The following is a 21,179-nucleotide window of genomic DNA, read 5'->3' as shown; positions in this document are numbered from 1 at the left end:
AAGCTATAATATCAATTAGTCTCAAACAATAGTATTATACTAACTCAAACAAAATTAACTCAAACAAAAAGCAGCAATTCAGAAACTAACCATCAACAAATAATTGCAATATTTCTTGCTCCACCTGGCCCTGTTCCTCCAAAGGCTTCCTTTTTTTCTAAATTAGTTGGCTAAGCTACATGCAAAACTAAATTTCCTATTTTATTTTGATTAAAGTTTCAAAACCAAATCTGGCAAATCAATAGATACTATGGGAAAAATAAAACTGCATATCTAATTGAAACAAAGTTCTCACGTTTCTACAGCCTTTTCAATATTCTAGATCATGACACCCTTAACTTCAGAGACCTTTTTCTGAACCTTGGCAAGCTTGCTTATCTACTCCAGTACTGCATATGCTCCTTGAATTTCAGCCTGCACCATCCAAACAAAACAAAACAAAACAACACAATTTACACAAATTCAACCAAATCAACCTCCATAATCAATTAGTCTCAAACAATAGTATTATACTAACTCAAACACAATTAACTCAAACAAAAAGCAGCAATTCAGAAACTAACCATCAACAAAATTAACTCAAACAAGCAGCAGCAATTCAGAATATCAATCCCATAACAGAAGCAGCAATGCAAAACAGAAGCAGGTAACAGAAGCAGCAATGCAAAACAGAAGCAGCTACCAGAAGCAGCAAAAAATATTCATCATGATTCATGAAGCAGCGAGCTAACAGAAGCAGCAATGCAAAACATATTCAAAATAAAAAACATCAATCCTGAAAATCAAGAAGGCAGCATAGAATAGGCAAGCTCACAGAACTTCAGAAAATCAAAATCCAAAATCATAAAGGCAGCATAGAACAGGCGAGCTCACAGAACCTCAGAAAATCAAAATCCAAAATCAAGCATAGAACAGGCGAGCTCACAGAACAAGATCAGAACCTCAGAAAATCAAAATCAAGAAGCATAGGTGAAAGAACAGAGTCTTACCAAATTCAGAAGGAGGCGGGCTCGGCCGGTGGTCGTCGGCTGCTGTCGATGGTTGTGGGTGGCGACCAACAACAGCATAACAGAATCAAGAATATCATCAACAATCCTAGACCACAGTGATAACAACAATAATTGAAGAAGAAAAATTAAAACAACAATTACAGTAAAAAAAATACCTTCTCTTCTAGAGAACAGAGGTGAGGGAGCACGACGGAAGGCTGGACGCGGCAGAACTAGAGAAGAGGTGGCCTGGACCACCGCGGAACTGGAGAAGAGGTGGCCTGGACCGCCACGGAACTGGAGCCCAGGAGGGTGGTGCGTGGCGGAACTAGAGCAGAGGAGCAGAGCCGGCGCAGCGGAACAGCGGCTGCGCGACGGAGGAAGCACGCGAGACGAGATGCAGTAGGGACGGCAGCTTCGAGTAGTTGAGACGGCGGAGGTGATATGGCAGTGAGGCTAGGGCTGGGAGAACTGGTGAAGGGGATCTAGGGGTTGGGAGGAGAGGCTTCTATGCTTCCCCTGACTGCGACGGACGGCGGCGGTGACTCACTCCTTGCGGCTTTCGACGATCGGCGGTGAGGCTAGGGTTTCCGTTTTGGTTTCGGGAGAAAGAAGGAGATGGGAGAAGGACTGGAGACTGGAAACTGACTAGGGCTTCCTTCGATTTTTACGCGTTTTCCCCTTTTTTTTTTTTTAATCCAAAACGACGTCGTTTAGCATTTCAGCCTTCAAACCAAAAACCGTTAAAAAACCGGACGGTTCTTCCGGTTCACCGATTAACCGCCGGTTCGATCGGTTTTTTCACCGGTTTTTTGCCAGGCGGTTTTTGATGTTACCCGGACCGGCTAGATGACCGGTTCCCGATTATTCCGGTTGAACCGGCCGGTCCGGTTCGGTTTTCAGAACCATGCTCTAATCATGCTAAAATACTAGCGATATATGAAGCAAGTCGCGAGTATTTTTGGCTCAAGAGTTTGATTCAATATATTCTGTCATCATGTGGACTGATTGATCATAAGATAGTTCAAACTGTTCTGTTTGAAGATAATATAACATGCATTGCTCAACTTAAAGGTGAATATATCAAATGTGATAGAACAAAGCATATCTCTCCCAAATTCTTCTTCACTCATGATCTTTAAAATCAAGGGACAATTGATGTCCAATAGATCCATTCAAATGATAATCTGACAGATTTATTTACAAAGTCACTCTCAAAATTCTCATTTAAAAGATTGGTACATCAGATTGGGATGCGCCGATTTTGAGATATTAAATAATGTCGACAAGAGGGAGAGACTGTACTCTTTTTTTCTTGGTCAGGTTTTTTTCTATTGGATTTTTCTTGACAAGGTTTTTAATGAAGCAATCCCCATCACAAAGGATTTTGTACTCTTTTTCCTTCACCCAATTTTTTTCATTGGGTTTTTCTTTAGTAAGATTTTAATGAGGCATAATCATAAATGAACATTTAAGGAAGAGTGTTGTGACGATGATAGATAAAAATAGATGTCTATTTATGAGAGGCTCATTTTCCCTTTGTTGAAAGAAACAAGTTCTTAAAATGAAACAAACTTAATGAAGTTTGAAAAATATATTTTGTACGCCTATAAAAATATGAATTGAGACAAAAAGATTGCACACAATCAATAACAATTCTCTTCCTCTCTTTTATACTCTCAAACACTGTCTTCTCTCTCTTTTATATATACATTACTACATATATTAAAAATATATATATGAATCATTTCTATTATATTGAGATATTAATTGTAGTGAATATTAATACTAGTGTTATTTATTTACACCTCTTTATTTTATATTTATTTTCTCTTTCTTATTTATTTATTTTATAACAATTTTAATTTTAACAATAATGGTTAAAATTTTGTATATATTATAATATAAACACCTTATCATGCATCATAATAAAAATCCTTATCCATACCTAGTCAGACTGTCAGAAGGTGGTAGAAACTTGCAGCAACAACAAGAAGTCAAGAAGTCATACCAAATTATCTTCCACAGCCTGTCAGGACGATTTTAGAAAAAAAAAATTAAATATTGACTTACTTTCAATCCGAAACAAAACAATCAATTGCATTCAAATATTCACAGTTTTTCTAAAATAATTAATTGGTATAAAAATAGAATTATATTGACGTAATATTTTATAACTGAATATATGAAACGATTTTCTGAGGGGCTTTTACACTATTAAGCTCTGATTTGAAAAGTTTTTGTTTTCTAAAATTAGTTTATTAAAGTTAATTTTTTGAAAAGATATAGCGATTATATTTGATAAATAAAAATATAAGTAACATTTAGTAAATATAAGGTAAGATACAAAAATAATTATATTTAGTAAATTTGTTTTCAAAACATTTAAAATAATTTTGACAAATATAAATATAATAAAAAGTAAAAATAAATATAGATATCTATTAATATATTAGATTATATTTTACCTTCAAAAAAAATATATTCATAAAATATTTATATTTTTAATTTAACAAATATGGAGTAAAATATTTATATTTTAAAAAATGTAAATATTTCTCAAAAAAAAAAAATTTATATTGACCTAAATCGATTCATACAAAGCTCGACGAATTTTACCTTACTTCATATCAGATAAACAGAAATCCCATAATTTATGAAGCACCGATATTTTGTATAAATGACTGTGTCTGTGTCGAATATGTTTTATCGATATTTGTCTGATAGGTGTTGTGTCTAATCGTATTTTAATAAAAAATAAAAGTTTTATTTAGATATAGTTAGACATATTTAAATATTATTACGTTTCAACGTGTTCAATCTTATTCTTAACATATATTCTTAAAATAAATTTAAAAATAATATTATAGTATATATTATTATATATTAAAATAAAAAATATTTTATAAAATTAAAATAAGACATTACAAATAATTAAAAAATAAATTTATATTTTAATATCAATAAAATATTAAAATATCATTACGACTTGTTTAAAAAATATTTTATATTTTATATGTATGCATATTTTCGTATCTTATAAAATTTTAAAATTCGCATATCAACATATTTCGTATCGCATCATATTCCAAATCTGCATTAGCATTCGTATATCATAGCCCAAAATAAAACATTAAAAAAGAACCATTATTATTGAATTGAATATTTTCATTTTGAATCTGAATACATGTAAATGGACTTATGCATTACATGGTTAAACTAACATTTTTTTTTTCTAAATTTAAGAGTTAAATTTGAATCTAAAATCTCTTAACAAAAATAAAAAAATTATATCATTTTAGTTATAGCTCATTCATTAAACCAACTTCTTTTTTTTTTACTAAAAATATAGAGGCTCAAACACACGACCTCTTAATTAAGTATGAGGAGACTATGTCATTTGAGCTATCCTTCTTGGCCATTAAACCACCCTCTTACTTTAGGTACACATAATAATGTTACTAATTTAATCAGCTACAGTATGATTTAACACCGAAAAAAAGAAGAATCAATTTTAACTTTCCGAACTTAAAATATTACCAAAATATTTGCAACGCAATTGAATTGGATTGCAATTTCTAAACGTGTAATAAAATTTAAAAATAAAATTCGTTACACATTAATGTTGGTGTTTAGTGTAAAATTAATGAAATCTAGAAGAGAAAGGAGGAAGGGGGAAATAAAAGAGAGAAAGAAAGGGATATATATGAAGAAATGATAAAAAAAGGATTGATTGAGAGAGACGAAGAAGCATTCAAATAGCTGGAGCTGCTTTTACCTGTACCTTCACCATCACGCGCCTTCTTCAACGCTCCAGCACCTTTTTCCTTTTTCTCTTTCTCCTGTACGTTCATCTTCTTTCGTTGATCGTGTTTTGAATCATTTTCCTTGATTTTATGCAATTCGCATTGGAGATGGTTAGGTTTTTAATCTATAAATTTCAAGAATGATATAGGATAAATAATGAATAATGTTTGGAAATTTACATTGATCTCTGAATTTGTGAAAAAGGAGAATGTTTACTTAATGAAAAGTCAAACCTTCTATTGTTCAAATCCAGCATTGTTAGGTGTTGCGGTTTGGAAAAGTTTAGATCCTAAGTACTAGCTAGAAGGAAATTGAAGAATTCTGTGCTTGCCTTCTAATCAGTTTTATGTCAAAAGCTGCTGTAGGTGGCATATATATTGCATTTCTTTTGGTTTGGTTGAGAGTGAACACACGCAACAAGGATCCCCAAAACTCCCTTTGAACTCTGTTTCTGTTCATGTCCTGAACTTCTGTTTCACAGTAAACATTCTACTCAATCAATTTGGTCACTGATGTGGCCCTTATACCTGTTATTCAACAAGATTCTTAAGACAGAAGATGAAAGAGAATTGAAAGGAGATAATTTGAGTGCCATAGATCCCTACTTGTTTCAGCATTCATCAAGTAACAATAACATAGAGTCCCATCTTCCCTCCTTACGCCGCTCGCTCTTTGTTGATGTAAGTGCATGTGATTCTGGCTGATATCTTTTTCTTTGTCTATCAGACTGCTATTATTTTACCGTTGATTTTGTCTGCTTATAGGTACCACATGTAAACCAAATATATACATGGGATTGTGGCCTTGCTTGTGTCTCGATGGTTTTGAAAACTATTGGTGTTAACGACCGTGATATTCAAGCCCTGGCTGAGCTATGCTGCACTAATAGGTCTTTCCCACTATAAGAAGCTTGAAACTCCTAGTTGCTATGTTATGTGAAATGCTTGTAGTCCTAGATGATGTATAAACATGAGTATGTCTACTGAAGGAAGTAAAATTGTGATTTTTTAACAGGGTAAACTGTCTATAGTAGGCACACACAACTATATGTTGGACTCACTGTATATTCAACACAAAGTTGAGAGTGTGCACCATAGGATTATGCCTATACAAGTACCTTTCTAGTCTTCCTCTCCTTCCCTTTGCTCTGTCCAATTGAAGACCATTGAAAATCTTAGAATGTTTATCAGGTGCAGGATTTCTTAGTATATTCACATTACCTTTTGGACCAACCTGTGAGTCTGTGACCAAATGGTCTATGCCTAGATACATACATTTTCTAGACTAGATACATAGAAATATAAAAATTGTATTTCATTTTTGTGTCGGGTTCTGTTATTCAAAATTGAAGTTTCCATTTGCTGATGATCATACTAAACTAAATGCCTTTCCTTTGAACATTGTTTCTGCAGTATCTGGACAGTTGATTTGGCATATTTGTTGCAGAGATTTTCTGTTGCATTTTCCTATTTCACTGTAACATTTGGTGCAAACCCAAACTATTCTGTTGAATCCTTTTACAAGGTGATTCTCTGGCTCAATAAAGTAGTTTCATGCTCTTTATTTTGAATAAATCCCAGCTTATGAATAGTTTTCCAAATATCAGTTTAATTTTCCAGAGATTCACTTGATCCTAGAGTGATTTTTTTTTGGCCGTCCTGCAGTAACTCCTGGACTAATTACTTCTATTTGAGGACCACTTGTTATAATCTTTTCAAGAGCATGTTGATATTCCAAAAATTTGAGGGACAAATAATGAGCTTTTATCCTAATTTTATCTTTGTGCACTTAAGTCTTTGTAGTAAGATGAATTTAAGAGATGAGCTTTTCTTTGATAGTGATTGGGATATGAGTTAAAATATACCAGTACTACAATAAATTTATCAAAGCTTACATTGTCTTGAATTACACCATTGAATGCTATATAGTTAAGTTTGACAGCAAGGTGGACTTGTTTTGCCTAAAATGTTTCCACGCTTGACTAAATGCCTCTTTGAAACTTGTGATAAATGTTTGTAGGAGGAATTGCCTAATGATCTAGTCAGAGTAGATATGTTATTTCAAAAAGCAGTGGAGTCTGGAATTGACATACAGGTCTGTTGTCCTTGTTTTTACTGGATCCCTTCAGTTTCGGTTTTAAGAGAATTTCTGTGATTCACTCCTATTGGAGAAGAAAAGAAGTTTAGGATCATTTATTTCTATTAATGGTTTATTGTTATACTTAGATTTTAATAAGAACTAATTAAATGGTGGAAAATTAGTTGCACTTTTAATAAGAATAGGAAAATGAAAGTGGTGTTTTTATCACAAAAAAGGGATAAAAAATAAAGTTGTGTGTTCTGCCAGATTTGTTGGACTTGAGGAAACTAACAACTAGATACATTTTATTCACTAGCAACTTTGTCATTTATTTATAATATTTAGTCAGCAAACCTTTCTATCGTTTTGCAGTGTAGATCAATTAGTGGAAGAGAGATTTCCATTCTCATATTGTCAGGGAAATATATTGCTATTGCATTAGTTGACCAAAGCAAATTGAGGTACAGGTTTTCTTCTTATATGTTCTGTTCTTTTTTGGCCTCAATACTTAATTGATGATAGCTTTTCAACATTGGCATACTCCACGTTCTTACCAACTTTTTACATAGTGCCTGTGGTACACCACGTTTATTCATTTGATACCATCCTTTTTAGAAGAAATTTGTCACTCCAATTGCATTATAACACATGTTTTTTGTTTATAACTTCTTCCTTGATCATGTCATTATTCTCGCTGGAGAAGTGCAATTCAATCTTCTTCTGAAAAGTTTCTGTTTTAGTCATGTATTGCAAGATGATGTTCATGTTCCTGAAGTTTCCAGCAATAACCCTGGCTATACTGGTGAGCACTGAAATTCCAGCTTTGCATTACTTGTGTGCATTTTCAATGTATTGTTTCTGTTGAAGTTGCCAGCATTCGTGTCTCCTACACATGTAACTAGCATTTATTTTATGTAAATATTTAACATCTTCAGTGTTTAGTTATCTTCTAGATGGTATTTTACCATCTAATATTCAGTCCTCGAAATATCAATGTTGCTACATTTAAAGCTTACTGTCAGATATAAAGCTTGAAGCACTTCTCAATATTTCATCCACCTATGTTGAATCCTATGGTTTACATCTTTTCTCCTTTTCCCATCATTTTGATGATGAACCCTAGGAGCTTAAACTGTATGCCTGGGAGTATGGTATAATCCTCAATTTTCACTGCTAAGCTAGAATTAGGATGCCTCTTGTTGAACCTACATTTTAATGTGCTTCTAAAACTTGTCTCTACTAGAGCTTTTAATTCATTGCCCCTCCCGACTTCTCAACTAGGACTATATTATTTGCAAAAAAGAATGCTTTATGTCATAGGTTCTTGGATACTAAAGTGCACCCAATATCAAAGTCTGATTTGAATGGCGAGATTCCCTTTACTATTTCTTTCATACAATATATAGGTAAAAGTACAGGTATCTAGGACAGATTTTTTTATCTAATTCAGTGGTTTTAAATACCAAGTTACAGATATTGTAGTGTGATATCTACCCAGATTTTACTCACTATAATAGCTATATATTCTATATATGGAAATATAATACATACACCTAGTGTGTTCTTAAGGCTCATCTATAGGTATAGTGAAGACTCCTATAGGATGTGTAAGACTAGTTTGTACTTAAGCAGGGTAGCTGATGTAATATGTATATATTTTACGCATTATTATGCTATGTTAGGCGCTTATACTAGAAACAGCTGTATCTGCAGATCTTCTAAAGTTCTAATCAGTAAATTTCAAGGTTCTACTTGTTTAAAATCATGAATGAGAGTTGACATTATTTTAGTATTATGTGAAAGCAGTATATTTCATTATCACAATATCCTATTTCTATTATTCAATTTGTTAAGTTAATTACTGAATTAAAAAATTCCATCCACAGGTCACTATGTTTTGATATGTGGCTATGATGCTGGAGCAGATATGTTTGAGATTAGAGATCCTGCCAGCTCTAAGTAACCCCCCTTTTTTCTCACGATTATCTGCAGAATATCTTGTATTATATTAATGGCTTTTATTTTTTCTCTGCACAATAATATTTTATGCTTATTAAGATCCCTGTATTATCAACAGTTATTATTTGGATCCCTAACTCATGTCATTTAATGCATAAACTTGGATGAGAAAAACCATCCATGTAAAATATTCATAGTGAATTTGTGTGCTCATAGATCTAAGCTACAACTTGAAGATTATATTCATGATACTGTGGCTGAATTTGCCGAATTAGCAAGGGGCAACAAAAACAAATGACACTGATCTTCATGAAAAGTAGAAATTCTTGAACAACTTGCACTGATAAGACAAGCCCTTTTTTTTGCATGTTGTTTGACGGGATTATCTTATTGCCGTGAAATTTTTATGATTTTGATTCTAAAATAAGAGTTTGTTGTTCACTTTATAAATCACAGATTTAAAATTCGCTAAAAATTATGCAGGAAGCATAAAAGGATATCTTCAAAGTCCTTAGAAGAAGCTCGCAAAACCTTTGGGACAGATGAGGATCTTCTCTTGGTAAGTTAACGTGCCACAAAATTACCTCAAGTCATGCTCAATCAACCATGTTCCTTTTATTCATTTTTGAGTAACCGATGTTTTAAAATAAGTTCAATTGCATGTTCTATTGACATCATTTAAACCTCTAATAAATAATTTGGTTTTTTCTTATGGTCAAATTTTGAGCAAGAATGGTGTCGATAGATGTATTTTGTTTTGAATAATTATTGTTACTTGTTCTCGGTTCCAGCCTTCCAGGGACATCGTCAAGGTTTGAATTTTAAAATGTTTGCTGATGATTTAGGATTCTATTAGAATTTGATGGATACTGATAAACATTCACTCTAAATGTATCTACAGCGAAGCTATAGGTTCCCTGTAACATAACATAAAGTTTTGTGATTTTCCTCTTTATTTTGCTACATAAGTTGTGTGATTCTTGAGTGGATGTTACTGTCAAAATCAACTGCTTTCTTTTGTGCTGCTAAATGCTTAACAAGCTTCTTTAGCTGGTTAGTTGTCTCTATGTATGATGGTTAATGGGATATTAGAACATTTCCAGTACCATCATCTTCATTTTTGGATCTAGTGGAAGTTTTTATCATCTTCATTTCGAACCTATAGTGGAAGTTTTGATGATCAATCCATTTTTATTCTTATAACCTTGTTTTTATCATAATTTTCTCATTTATTCGGAGTATTCCTACTAATTACTCAACTCAAGTTGATAACTTGATGCTATTGTGTGAAGTGATTATTTTTCTTATATGACCAACCAGATATCTTTGGAGAAGAGCAAGAACCACCATCAACTTTCAAACCAACTTTCCACTGATGTCAATATGGATTCTTCAATTTCTTCTCCTCTGCAATAATTTGCCATTTTTTTCTATTTTGCATATATTACATATTCCTTGTGTGTTAATTTAGTTGCTAAAAGAGAATCATAGCTTCTCTTATATTTATATTCCCAGTAAAATCCTGTTAAAATGGTAATATTCCGGCCTGTATGCATTGTGTAGATACGTAAGATGCATTACTGAAAATTGTATAGTAGCAATCAATTCATTGTAATGTTATGTAAAGATCATGTATACCTTCTCGGAAAGATGTGAAACAGACAACTAAATTATCATGAATGGATTCAGAGTTTAATGGACAGAAAAACTTTTTGCCTGAAAATTATTAAAATAAAAATGTCATTTAGTTCTGGAAACTATCCATTTTGTAATGTGTCGGCTGCTTCCATTAATCTTGTATCACGTGAGATTGTGATTATTTATTAATTGTTTTTCTCCTTTATGGCCGATTGTTATTCAGCTGATGTATCTTTTTGAAATAAATTCAATATGTTTAGTGATTACAGATGAATTATACTATCTGGGCAGTTCCAGCTATGCATGATTATAGTTAATAACACTCCTCTTAGAGAGAAGACAAGATTGCTTCAGGTATTCTCTATTCAACAAATGCATGTGATGTGATACATTTATATCAGTGAACCACATATGCATTCATGACCTGCTTGGACCATTAAATGCATCCTTCTTTCTATGCATCTGATACACCTAATTTTTGTAAAGGAGCGCGTGTTGGCTCTAAATGCATGAATGGATGTGTGATATATATATTTTATGCTATAATTACTTGTCACTCCCACATGCAAAGAAGTGGGATACAACCCGGGTTTTGGGGCTTTTCACCATTTGGCACTGCTTTTAATATTATTTTATCTACTAAACTTTGGATTTAGCTGTGTTTCTTATCTTAAAAAATTCAGAATAGACTACTAATTTGATGAGTAAGCATGGTTAAGGTTCAATAATTATATTCTCTGTGACTATGCCATTGCTGTGTTTCACTCAAACAATTGTCATCATTGTGGTTGTCGTTTTGTGAATGACGGTGGTGGAGAACATGGTAATGGAAGAAGGGAAGTGAGTTGGTCAAAACGGTGATAGATTCTGTAAGGGGATGTGGAACTCACTTTCCCAAGAATCTTCTAAAACAGAGTTCCCCGACACAGCGTCTCTCTCCCGCAGAACAACCAGACATGTTCTCCATAACTAGCTTGTACTAGTACTATTAATATTAATTAATTAATTATTAATATATAATTATCACCATCATCATCAATTCATCATTATCCATATTTTTTTAGGACGTGATCATCACCACCACCATCATTATCATCATCATCATCATCATCAATTCTTCGTATTATTATAATGTCATTCTATACCTGCAAGTCCACAATATATAATTGTTATATTTTACTGGTTGAACTTTACATCTTTTATGTTTGCCACTCAGCCCACTCGTGCATGTTCTTTGGAAGTTACTTTCCCGCTATTGCGATGTGCGAGATTATTGTAGTTTTCCGGGTATTTATATTTACATTTTATTGATCAAACACCTCAATAATTAGTATTTTCCTCCGATTGTTATCCTTTCAATTATCAACTATCTTTCAGAATTTTTGAGTTATTTATTATATAGGAGGAGGAATGTGCAAGTGCGATTTCTGCTTCCTTCCCCGATTGTGTTTCCCACTTTGTTAATCGTATAATAAATTTTCTGACTAATACAAATTCTCCTTTGGTTAATCGGCCTAATATAATAGACACATGCACCATGGTTTTGAGAACCGAATAGAACCAGTTGGTTTAACTGAATTAATCAGAAATTAGTTATTAAACCGATTTGATTTAGAATAAAAATTGGTTGACAATGAATCAGACAAAAAACTAGAAAAATTGCTAAAAAGGAAAATTTCGGGGTCAGCAATTTTTAAAAAAGTTAGCCAGCATTTAACCAAAATTGAATGATCTCACACTGTTGGATTTAATCTCACATCATTAAAAATACTATTAATGGCTAATTAATGGTTATAAAATACAAAAGTTGTTGATTCCTAGTACTCTTCAAAATATTTTTATATATAAATATATTATTTCATTATATCTGATCTAGTTTTGGTTGTCAACAATCAGTTTTCAGAACCTTGAGATGCACTTACTAACCCCCACCCTAAATACCCAAAAACAAAAACGAATAAGAAAACTGAATAAAAAAAAGGTTCAGGCCCAATTCCCTAACTCCATAGAAGTTGGCTCTTTGTAAAATAAGAATCTATATCAAAAGTGGACAAAGGCAAAGGCAACAATCTCCTGATTTTCCTGTAATCACTTTGCTGATTTAGAACTTAGAACTTAGAAGAGTCCAAGTTGCTGAGTGAGAAATATAAAATAGTCAATTATAAAAATATAAAGTGAATTTCAAGTTACTAAGTAGCCAGTGGTACTCAACTCGAGTTTAATTAACCGCTGTGGATAGCTACTCTCTTCATTAACATTAAATGTTTTCATTTATTACTTTTGCCTATAGTAGTTGCTTCATAAAATGTTCACCCATTTAATCACAAAAACAGAGGAAGTTCACCCACCACTATTTGTTTCCAAATTTCTAGTTTTCTACTTCTTTTGTTCAGGAACGATGTATGTTTCAACTTAAAATAGAGTTCACCGGTTCACCCATCCCTATTTGGATGAATGTCAGAGTGTGATAGCTATTGCCGTATTGTACACACTTTATTTGAAAAAACACTTACATGTTTGGTTAAAAAAAAATACTATTTGCATATTAAAATTAGTTATTAAAATATAAAATCAGTTATTATGTATTTATGTATAAATATATTTATAATATAATTTATTTTTAGTATGTATTTTATATTGATCATTGATTTTAGTATATATCTAACGTAGTTAAAAAAAATACAATATATATTTTTATAATATTTACAATTACATTTCTTTATGAGTAACTTCTAAATATTATAGATTAAGAAAAAACAGATTACAGATATCTTAAAGAATGTATTAGATGTACTTTAGAAGTGTATACATATGTTTTTCATATCTGAGGATAATGCTCTTTTTATATAAAATTTAATTAAAATATATTAATAACAAGAGTTAAGTAGGATTTTGGTCCTTAAGTTATATGTCAAAAAAAATTTTATTTTTAATTTTTTTTGCATACAAAATTGTTCCTAAATTTAAAAACTAAGTTTTAAAATCGTTATTTTTATTTAAATATTAAAGAAAAAATAAGAGAAAGCGAGTGTTTTTTTCTTGCAAAGAGGGAAGGAAAGAAGAAGAAGGGAAAAGAAAAAAAAGAATAAGAAGCTGTCTACGATCCACCTTTATCTCCGCTTTCGCCGCTACCTCTGTACCATTTTGGTCCCTAAGATAAGGACAATTTTAAAATCAAATTAAACTTTAGGGACGATTTTGTATCCAAAAAAGGTTGGGAATAAAAAAAATTTCAACCTTTAAAGATCAAAATCGAACTTAACCCATAGTAACAATATCTACAATATAATAAAATAACATTGGTATATTAACTAATTTAATTGGAGAAGAAAATTTTGGCCCCAGAAAGAATATGTACATTGACATGAACATAAAACAGTCCTCAACAAAAATGTGCATTGTCTTTAATGAAATCGGATCAAATGTTGATCATACCACAAACCACCTCCTAAAAGAAATTGGTGTCGAAAGTGATCTTAGAGGATACGACCCTATGATATGGATTGGTGAAAGTTAAATTGACTCATGGTCACTATTAACCTACCTTTCTTGTTGACCATCAACCTATTTTCACATTTTGCATGGCCTAAGTTGATATGGATGGCACCTTCTGCTTACAATAAGTTATCCTATACCCAATTTAGGTTAATCGAATGGGAACAGTTCATTTATCTGGTTAAACAAGTGTTGAGAACGAGAAATATTGTACAAAAAAATTATCCTATTAAGAATGAGTACACATATATAAAACCCTTGTGAGTAAAGAATTAAGCCATGGATGACTTATTCATTTATGTATTTGAAAGGTGATAGTGAAATGGGAGGCATGTGGAGGATGAACAGGCGTAGGTGCTGGCCATGACTGTAGAGAGAGTACGACATTTTCATTGAAAAAGTAAAAGTGAGAGGCACAGTAGCCCATGTTATAGAAAAAGTTTCAGACCAGGACACACCCCCCCTCCCCCCCTTCCCTAACACGAATCATTGTCCTCTTCCTCCAATTCCATAAATATCTTAAATAATAATTCCCTAACCTTAATTACAATTTAGCTAGAGAGAGATGGTCCAAATTCATCTAATTCTAATCGAAAAATAAAATACATATTATTTTATATTTTGAATGTCTAAACCGAAAAAGGTTCGTGGTTAAGGAGAGGAACCGTTGGTTGGATGGGAGTAACACTTAATAATGCCAAATCCAACGTATCCATTATTCGGCGGATCTCTGATACTACCCTCTTGCATCTGCATGCTATGCTCTATGCTATGTTGGTGTCTTATTCGTACAATAACCAATTTGGAATGAAAGCGACGGTGAAAAGAATATCTCCCTCTCTGCTTTTTCTACTTTTTATTTTATTTTGTCTTGTGATCCCATACAAATTTGTCATCTCTTCCACCAACACATCTTCAACCTTATACAACAACTTGATCACAACATTCAATTTTAATTTACCCCTCTTATTTAATAAGGACAAGGATTTGGTCATGGAGATACATTTGATCATTGCAAGTTTATGTACATAGTACATTGATGTGAATTATACAAAGATATTGATATCAACCAATCTACATATGCTAATCACTGTTAACAAAAAATATGTTTCATTATAAAATTTCTAATTTTAATTTTTATGCCTGCTGCCCCTTATTCTTGTGACTTATATTCTATAAAATAAAAGTAGAATATAAAATAATTAATTTTTATATTGATTATATAAATAATTATCTAAAAAAATAAATATAATTAAATAATTGTATAAAATATTTTATAATATTAATGCATTAAAATTAAATTCATAAAAGTAATAGATAAAAAGTAAATTTTTCATTAAAAAAAATTGAGTATGCTAAGTGCTAACATTACCGGACAAACTTTTTCTAGTTTCTTGATACAGTTAAAATTAAAAATACCAATATAATTCAATTTGGTATGATTTTATTTTTTATTCAAATTTAATATGATTCAAATGAGTCGGATTTGCATCGTATCAATTTAATTTTTTTTTTTTAATTTTAATGCTATTGTAGCTAGTGTGATTGGGCTTTATTTTTAAGAAATCCAATTTTATAATGTTTGATAAATAAATAAAATAATATATTGAAAGGATGGTGATCTATGAATAAGAAGTTAAGAATTAGGACTAGTAATGGGTAGAATCTACCTGCAAATTAAAAATTTTTTTAAAATTCTATCATATTTTATCTGTGGGTTGAGAATTTTTCAATCCTAACCTTACCTACATCCTAAAGTTTTAAATCTTACTCTACCCACATAAAAATAAAAAATTTTCAAACAAATATAAAATTTAACCATTCCAAATTTTATACATATTAATAAATAGAAAATAAAAAATTAAATTCAAATTAAAATTAAAAATAATAAAATCTTAAAGAAATCTAACATAAAATTATAAATAATTTGATTATCAACTAATTTAGTGGTTATTTCAATTTTTTATAAAAAAAGAATTGTAAATTCAACACTCACTTTTTTCACTATATACATAATTTTTACATATATATTATATAATATATTAGGAGTGCGAGTAGAATAGAATTAGGAGTGCGAGTAGAATAGAATGTATACCCTGAACTCGTATCTTACTCTATTCGCAAGCAATTCATACCCTACCCGTGGGTACCCAATCCGGTCCAACCCGTTCGGGTAGGATAGGATACGGTTCGGGTATGCATGCGGATAGGGTAGGGTATAGGGTGTACCCTACCCTACCCTACCCTACCCTACCCTACCCTACCCGCACCTCATATATAACACATATTTTATAAAAATTAGATACATAGTGAAGGAAGTGAGAATTGAACCCACAACCTCCTTTATATAATGACTTACAATAAATGAACAACCGCTAAAGTTAGTTAGTTAATTTAGTAATTTAGAGCATTAGTTTTTTATTTTTTCTGTTATTAATATATATAAAATTCGAAATGATTGAATTTTATATTTATTTTAAAAAAATTTGATATTTCTGCACATAAGATAAGGTAGGGTTTAGAATTTTAAGGTGTGGGAATAGAGTTAGGATTGAGAGATTCTCAACCTAAAAATAGGATATCAACCTACGAGTAGGATTAACCCTACCTTATTCTACTCATTATCAGTCCTACTTACAATCCTATCCGAATAAATTAATCCGAATTGAATACCCGCATATAGGATATATATTCTCAGCCCTGTTAAGAACTCACCGCAGGGCATGCAGTCTAGTTCTGGCACAAGTTGAGACCTGACTTGCCATTTGGAATTGCTCCTTTCTCTATCTCAGAAATGAATCAAGTGGGCAACAGGTAATCAATTGGGTTTGTCGAAGTTAATTTATTTTCTGCTTAAGTAAATATTAGAATTTAAATATTATTTTATGCATATTAACTCTTAAATAAAATTTAAATTTATGATAAATTATTTATCTGTTAAATTAGAGGATACAGTAAATAAAAAAAAAATGAACAACTTCAATTTTTTCATCTTTTATTTTTCTGAAGAACATCACTTTGGGTAAAGAATAATATTACATTATTTGAATTTTGAGTTTAATATTTTCTCTCTCTTTAAAAGTTATTTTACTTATTTTATTTAAGTCTTAAAAGATATAGAGATTATTTCCACAAATGTGCAAAAGTGAATTTACGTTCAAAAGTACACAACAATACTAAAATAGCCATTTCGTATAACCGAAACGGGTTTTTGACTTTTTGGCCCACTTTACAGCCCCTTATGGGAAGCGAATGCTAAAAAAATAATTTTATTTAAAATTAAATTAACATTTTTATTAGTTAAATTAAATTAAATAAAAAATGACGAAAATGTTATTTAAACAAATAATTTTAAAATATTTTATAATATTTATATTTCAAGTAGCGATGTGGTATGGCCTACGATGTTGGTATGTTACTTCATTACGAGTTTGTGGGTGTCCCACTTCCACCCTCTTGAAGATTTTGAATTCGCTAGCTTATACTAGATGTAGTAAAGTAGCTGCAAAATTTTGGAAATTATTGGAGGGAATGGAAGATTGACGGTTACTCAAGGATATAATTTCTTATGGTATGGTAGGTACTTGTCATGATATGAGATATAATGTTAATTCATCACGGACACGTCACTCACCTCCCCACTTTCTAGGTTTAAATTCAATTCACAGCTTTTTCATTTTTTTACATTTTAAATACAGAGTTTCAGTTTAGAGAATATTTAAGGTATTTAATTTTTTTTAAAAAAATATATATTTTTTTAGAAAAGCAATGTAGAAATGAGTTGAATTAAATTAAGTTTAACAAATTTACACTTCATGGATTCATAACTCGACTCATTCACAATTGAATTTAATTTTAAAAATAATTTTAATTCATAAAAAAATAATAATACACATTTAAATTTTTTTATAAATTAAGTCCAATTAAATTAAATTAATAAAAAAACTTAAATATATAGTATTATTGTTCATAAAAATACAAGAATAAACTCACATAATAATGATATGAATAAAAAAATTTTAATTAGCGAAGATTTAATAAAAAAATGTATTTAGGCTATGAGATTTTAAAATTCAAAATTACCTGCCATATTTAAAACTCGACCAACTTGATTTGGACCAAATCAAATTAAAATAGTCCTTTTTTTTAGTGTAATTTATATGCTTTACAAGAAAATAATATTTAAAATGGTCTTTGAATATTTATAAATGATTTAAAATAGTTTTTTATTTTTAAATATTCAAATAAATTCTTGAAATTCTTTTTTAAAGATAAATGTTATTTTATTAATATAAAATAAAAGTGTTTCCATAAGAAAGTACAAAAGAATTGGGTATTTTTATTTATCACCAACTATGACTGAAAGACTAAGAACTTAAAGAAGAGTAAAGTAAGAGTAAAGAAAATTAGTAGCATCTATCAGGTATGGCTCACAAATTCACGCACTAAATTGCTGGCTTCTTTCACTATCTCTAGTGCCGGGCTTGTTACCTTCTAAAAAACACACCGATTCCTCGCTTTCCAAGTGCTCCAACACAGCGCCGCTATGAGGAGGGTCTTTTGTCTACCGTCGAATTGAGCCGCTGCCCAGGATATGACTCGTTGCCACCAATTGAAAAAGGTCACTTCTTCTCTCATCCATAGGTCAGGGATTATTAAGGTTAGACGCCATATTATTGAAGACAGGGGGGCATTGGAACAAAGCATGAAAAATTGATTCAGCTTTCAACATGCATCTTGGACAAGTGGCAAGAGTGGATGCGAACCGGCTGTGAACTTGTTGCAACACCGGAAGTTTTTCATGAAGACTTTTTCATAGAAAAATCTTAATTTTATGTGGTAATTTCAACTCCCAAATGCTATTTCAGACTCTGTTGTGTATGTTCTGGGGCCTCAATGAAGTAGGAGAATGAAAGAATTCATAAGCAATTTTGTATTCTGATCCAACTTCATATATACCAGATTTTGTCCGGCACCAATTAACTTCATCCTCCTTCTCTGTTGGTTTGATTGAAAAAAATTTATTGCATATATCAACTGAAAAAATCGACTCAATCAGATTTCTATTTCAGCTTCTATCAGGATTTAGTAACGAACTAACGTAATACACTTGCAGATTTGGCGGGATTGTGAGTGCATTTTGAGGGACATTAAGGGGCACTGGTGGTGGGAGTCAGGGGTCATGGAAGATGCGAACATTAGTGCCAGAACCTATTTTCCATAACAAGCCTTTCTCGATCACCTTACGCCCTTCAAGAACACTTTTCCAGCCCCACGACGGTATGCTTCCTATCTCTGCATGTAGGAAATCTGTATATCTGAAATATTTAGCTTTGAGCATTTTTGATAGAGTAGAATTAGGGTATTTCATTAGACGCCAACATTGCTTGCCCAATAAAGCCAAATTTTGCGCCCTTAGGTCCTTGATCCCCAGCCCTCCATCTTTCTTCGGTCTCGTCATTGTGTCCCATTTAATCCAAAACATTCTTCGTTCTGCGCCTTTTTGACCCCACCAAAATTGCGAGAGCATGCTATGAATCTCAGTCAACAGCGTGTCCGGGAGCTTAAAACAAGAGAGTGTATAAATAGGAATCGCCTCCCCCACCGCTCTCAATAGCGTGTGCCTGCCACCTGATGACAATAGACTTCTTTTCCAACCCATAATCCTCTTCTGAACTTTATCCTTGATAGCTCCAAAGATTGCTTTCTTTGATTTTTGAACTATAGAGGGCAGTCATAGGTATTTGTCTTGTGCTCCGATATGTTCAATATTTAGTGTCTGAGCAACTACTAGTCTTGTGTTCTGAGGTGTGTTGTGACTGAAAAAGATAGCCGACTTATTCAAATTGACTTTTTGCCCACTGAAACCCTCATAGATCTCTAGTAATTCTAGAATACTTTGGCTTGTATTAGGTGCGCTCTTGCAAAAAAGGATTGAATCATCAGCAAACAAAAGGTGATTAACTGTTTGACATCTTCGATTAACTTGAACTCCTTGAATTAATCTATTTTGCTCTGCCTTGTGTAGCAAGAAGGAAAGCCCTTCTGCACAAAAAAGAAAGAGATATGGAGATAGGGGGTCACCCTGTCGGATGCCCCTATTTGGCCTAAAATAGCCAAAAGGTTGACCTTCTACAACGAAAGAGTAAGAAACAGTCGTTACCAATTCCTTAGTCCAGTTAATCCATTTAGCATCAAAGCCCAGCTTATCCATAATATACCATAAAAAATGTCATTCAACCCTATCATAAGCCTTGCTCATGTCTAGTTTAATAGCCATCTCATGCTCTGCCCCACTTCTCTTACTTTTCAAATAGTGCATACATTCGTGGGCAATTAGAATATTATCTGAAATGAGTCTACCTTTGAGAAACGCACTCTGATTCGAGCTTATAATTTTATTCATAATACCTTGTAATCGGTGCACCATAACTTTAGAAATAATTTTATACATAACTGAAGACAAACTGATCGGTCGTACCTGAGTCATGTCACTAGCATCTGGCACCTTTGGAATCAAACAAATTTGAGTATGATTGAAGCTTTTTAAAATTCTGCCACTGTGAAAGAAACTTCTCACTTCCTTAAAAACGTCACCTCCAACTATATCCCAGAAAAAGTGAAAAAACTTAGCTGTAAACCCGTCATCACCAGGAGCACTCTGAGCATGAACACTAAATGTAGCTCTTTTGACCTCGTCCATAGTTACTGGCCTTTGGAGCCTACGGTTCATGGAAGTTGTAACCTTATGCTCCAAATCCTCTAAGTATGGATTCGGATCGGTCGAACAAGAAGAATTAAAAATATCACAAAAGTAGTCTTCAGCTACCTTTGCAATATCCTCCGGTTTTGATGCAATCTCATTGTCCCTCCCCACTAATCTCCAAATTCTGTTCCTTCGCATCCTTGATTGAAATTTCTGGTGAAAGAATCTAGTGTTCTGATCTCCTTCTTTTAGCCACTTGACTCTAGATTTTTCTCGCCAATAGCTCTCTTCTTTCAAATATGCCAGCTCCAACTTCTCCTCCAAACTGGTAACCTCCTCTCCCCATTGATTCCAGCCACCTGCAACTCCTCTAGTTTAGCTTGAAGGTCCTCAATTTCTTTCCGAGAGTTTGCTTTGTGAGTTTTCTTCCATTGAACTAGTCTATGTCTACAAACTTTCAACTTTTGGGCCAAGGAGAACATAGCCGAGCCTACAACTTCCATTCT

General features: G+C 32.3%; 1 protein-coding gene and 1 long non-coding RNA gene across 3 annotated transcripts; both read left to right on the top strand.

Moving 5' to 3' along the window:
• Positions 1 to 4,623: 4,623 nt before the first annotated feature.
• LOC112733606 (guanylyl cyclase 1) lies at positions 4,624 to 10,542 on the top strand. 2 transcript variants are annotated; one of them, XM_025782623.3, is made up of 10 exons: positions 4,624 to 4,833; positions 5,153 to 5,476; positions 5,561 to 5,685; positions 6,209 to 6,320; positions 6,816 to 6,890; positions 7,248 to 7,336; positions 7,616 to 7,677; positions 8,762 to 8,834; positions 9,318 to 9,393; positions 10,155 to 10,542. In XM_025782623.3, exons 2-10 carry the CDS (start codon positions 5,309 to 5,311, stop codon positions 10,248 to 10,250), a joined length of 876 nt encoding a protein of 291 aa, XP_025638408.1. In that variant the 5' UTR covers positions 4,624 to 4,833; positions 5,153 to 5,308; the 3' UTR covers positions 10,251 to 10,542. The 2 variants fall into 2 exon arrangements, with proteins under 2 accessions (XP_025638408.1, XP_025638409.1); XM_025782624.3 differs by having other exon boundaries at positions 4,630 to 4,833; positions 5,162 to 5,476.
• Positions 10,543 to 10,686: 144 nt separating this feature from the next.
• On the top strand, positions 10,687 to 11,907 carry LOC140178020 (uncharacterized). The gene is made up of 2 exons (XR_011869984.1): positions 10,687 to 10,826; positions 11,689 to 11,907. It is a non-coding gene; the product is annotated as an uncharacterized lncRNA (long non-coding RNA).
• The last annotated feature ends 9,272 nt before the right edge of the window (positions 11,908 to 21,179 follow it).

The sequence above is a fragment of the Arachis hypogaea genome, chromosome 13 (assembly GCF_003086295.3).
Source record: "Arachis hypogaea cultivar Tifrunner chromosome 13, arahy.Tifrunner.gnm2.J5K5, whole genome shotgun sequence".
Classification (NCBI taxonomy): Eukaryota; Viridiplantae; Streptophyta; class Magnoliopsida; order Fabales; family Fabaceae; genus Arachis; species Arachis hypogaea.
Note: the sequence above shows the minus strand (reverse complement) of the source record. Positions and strands in the feature narration are given on the sequence as shown.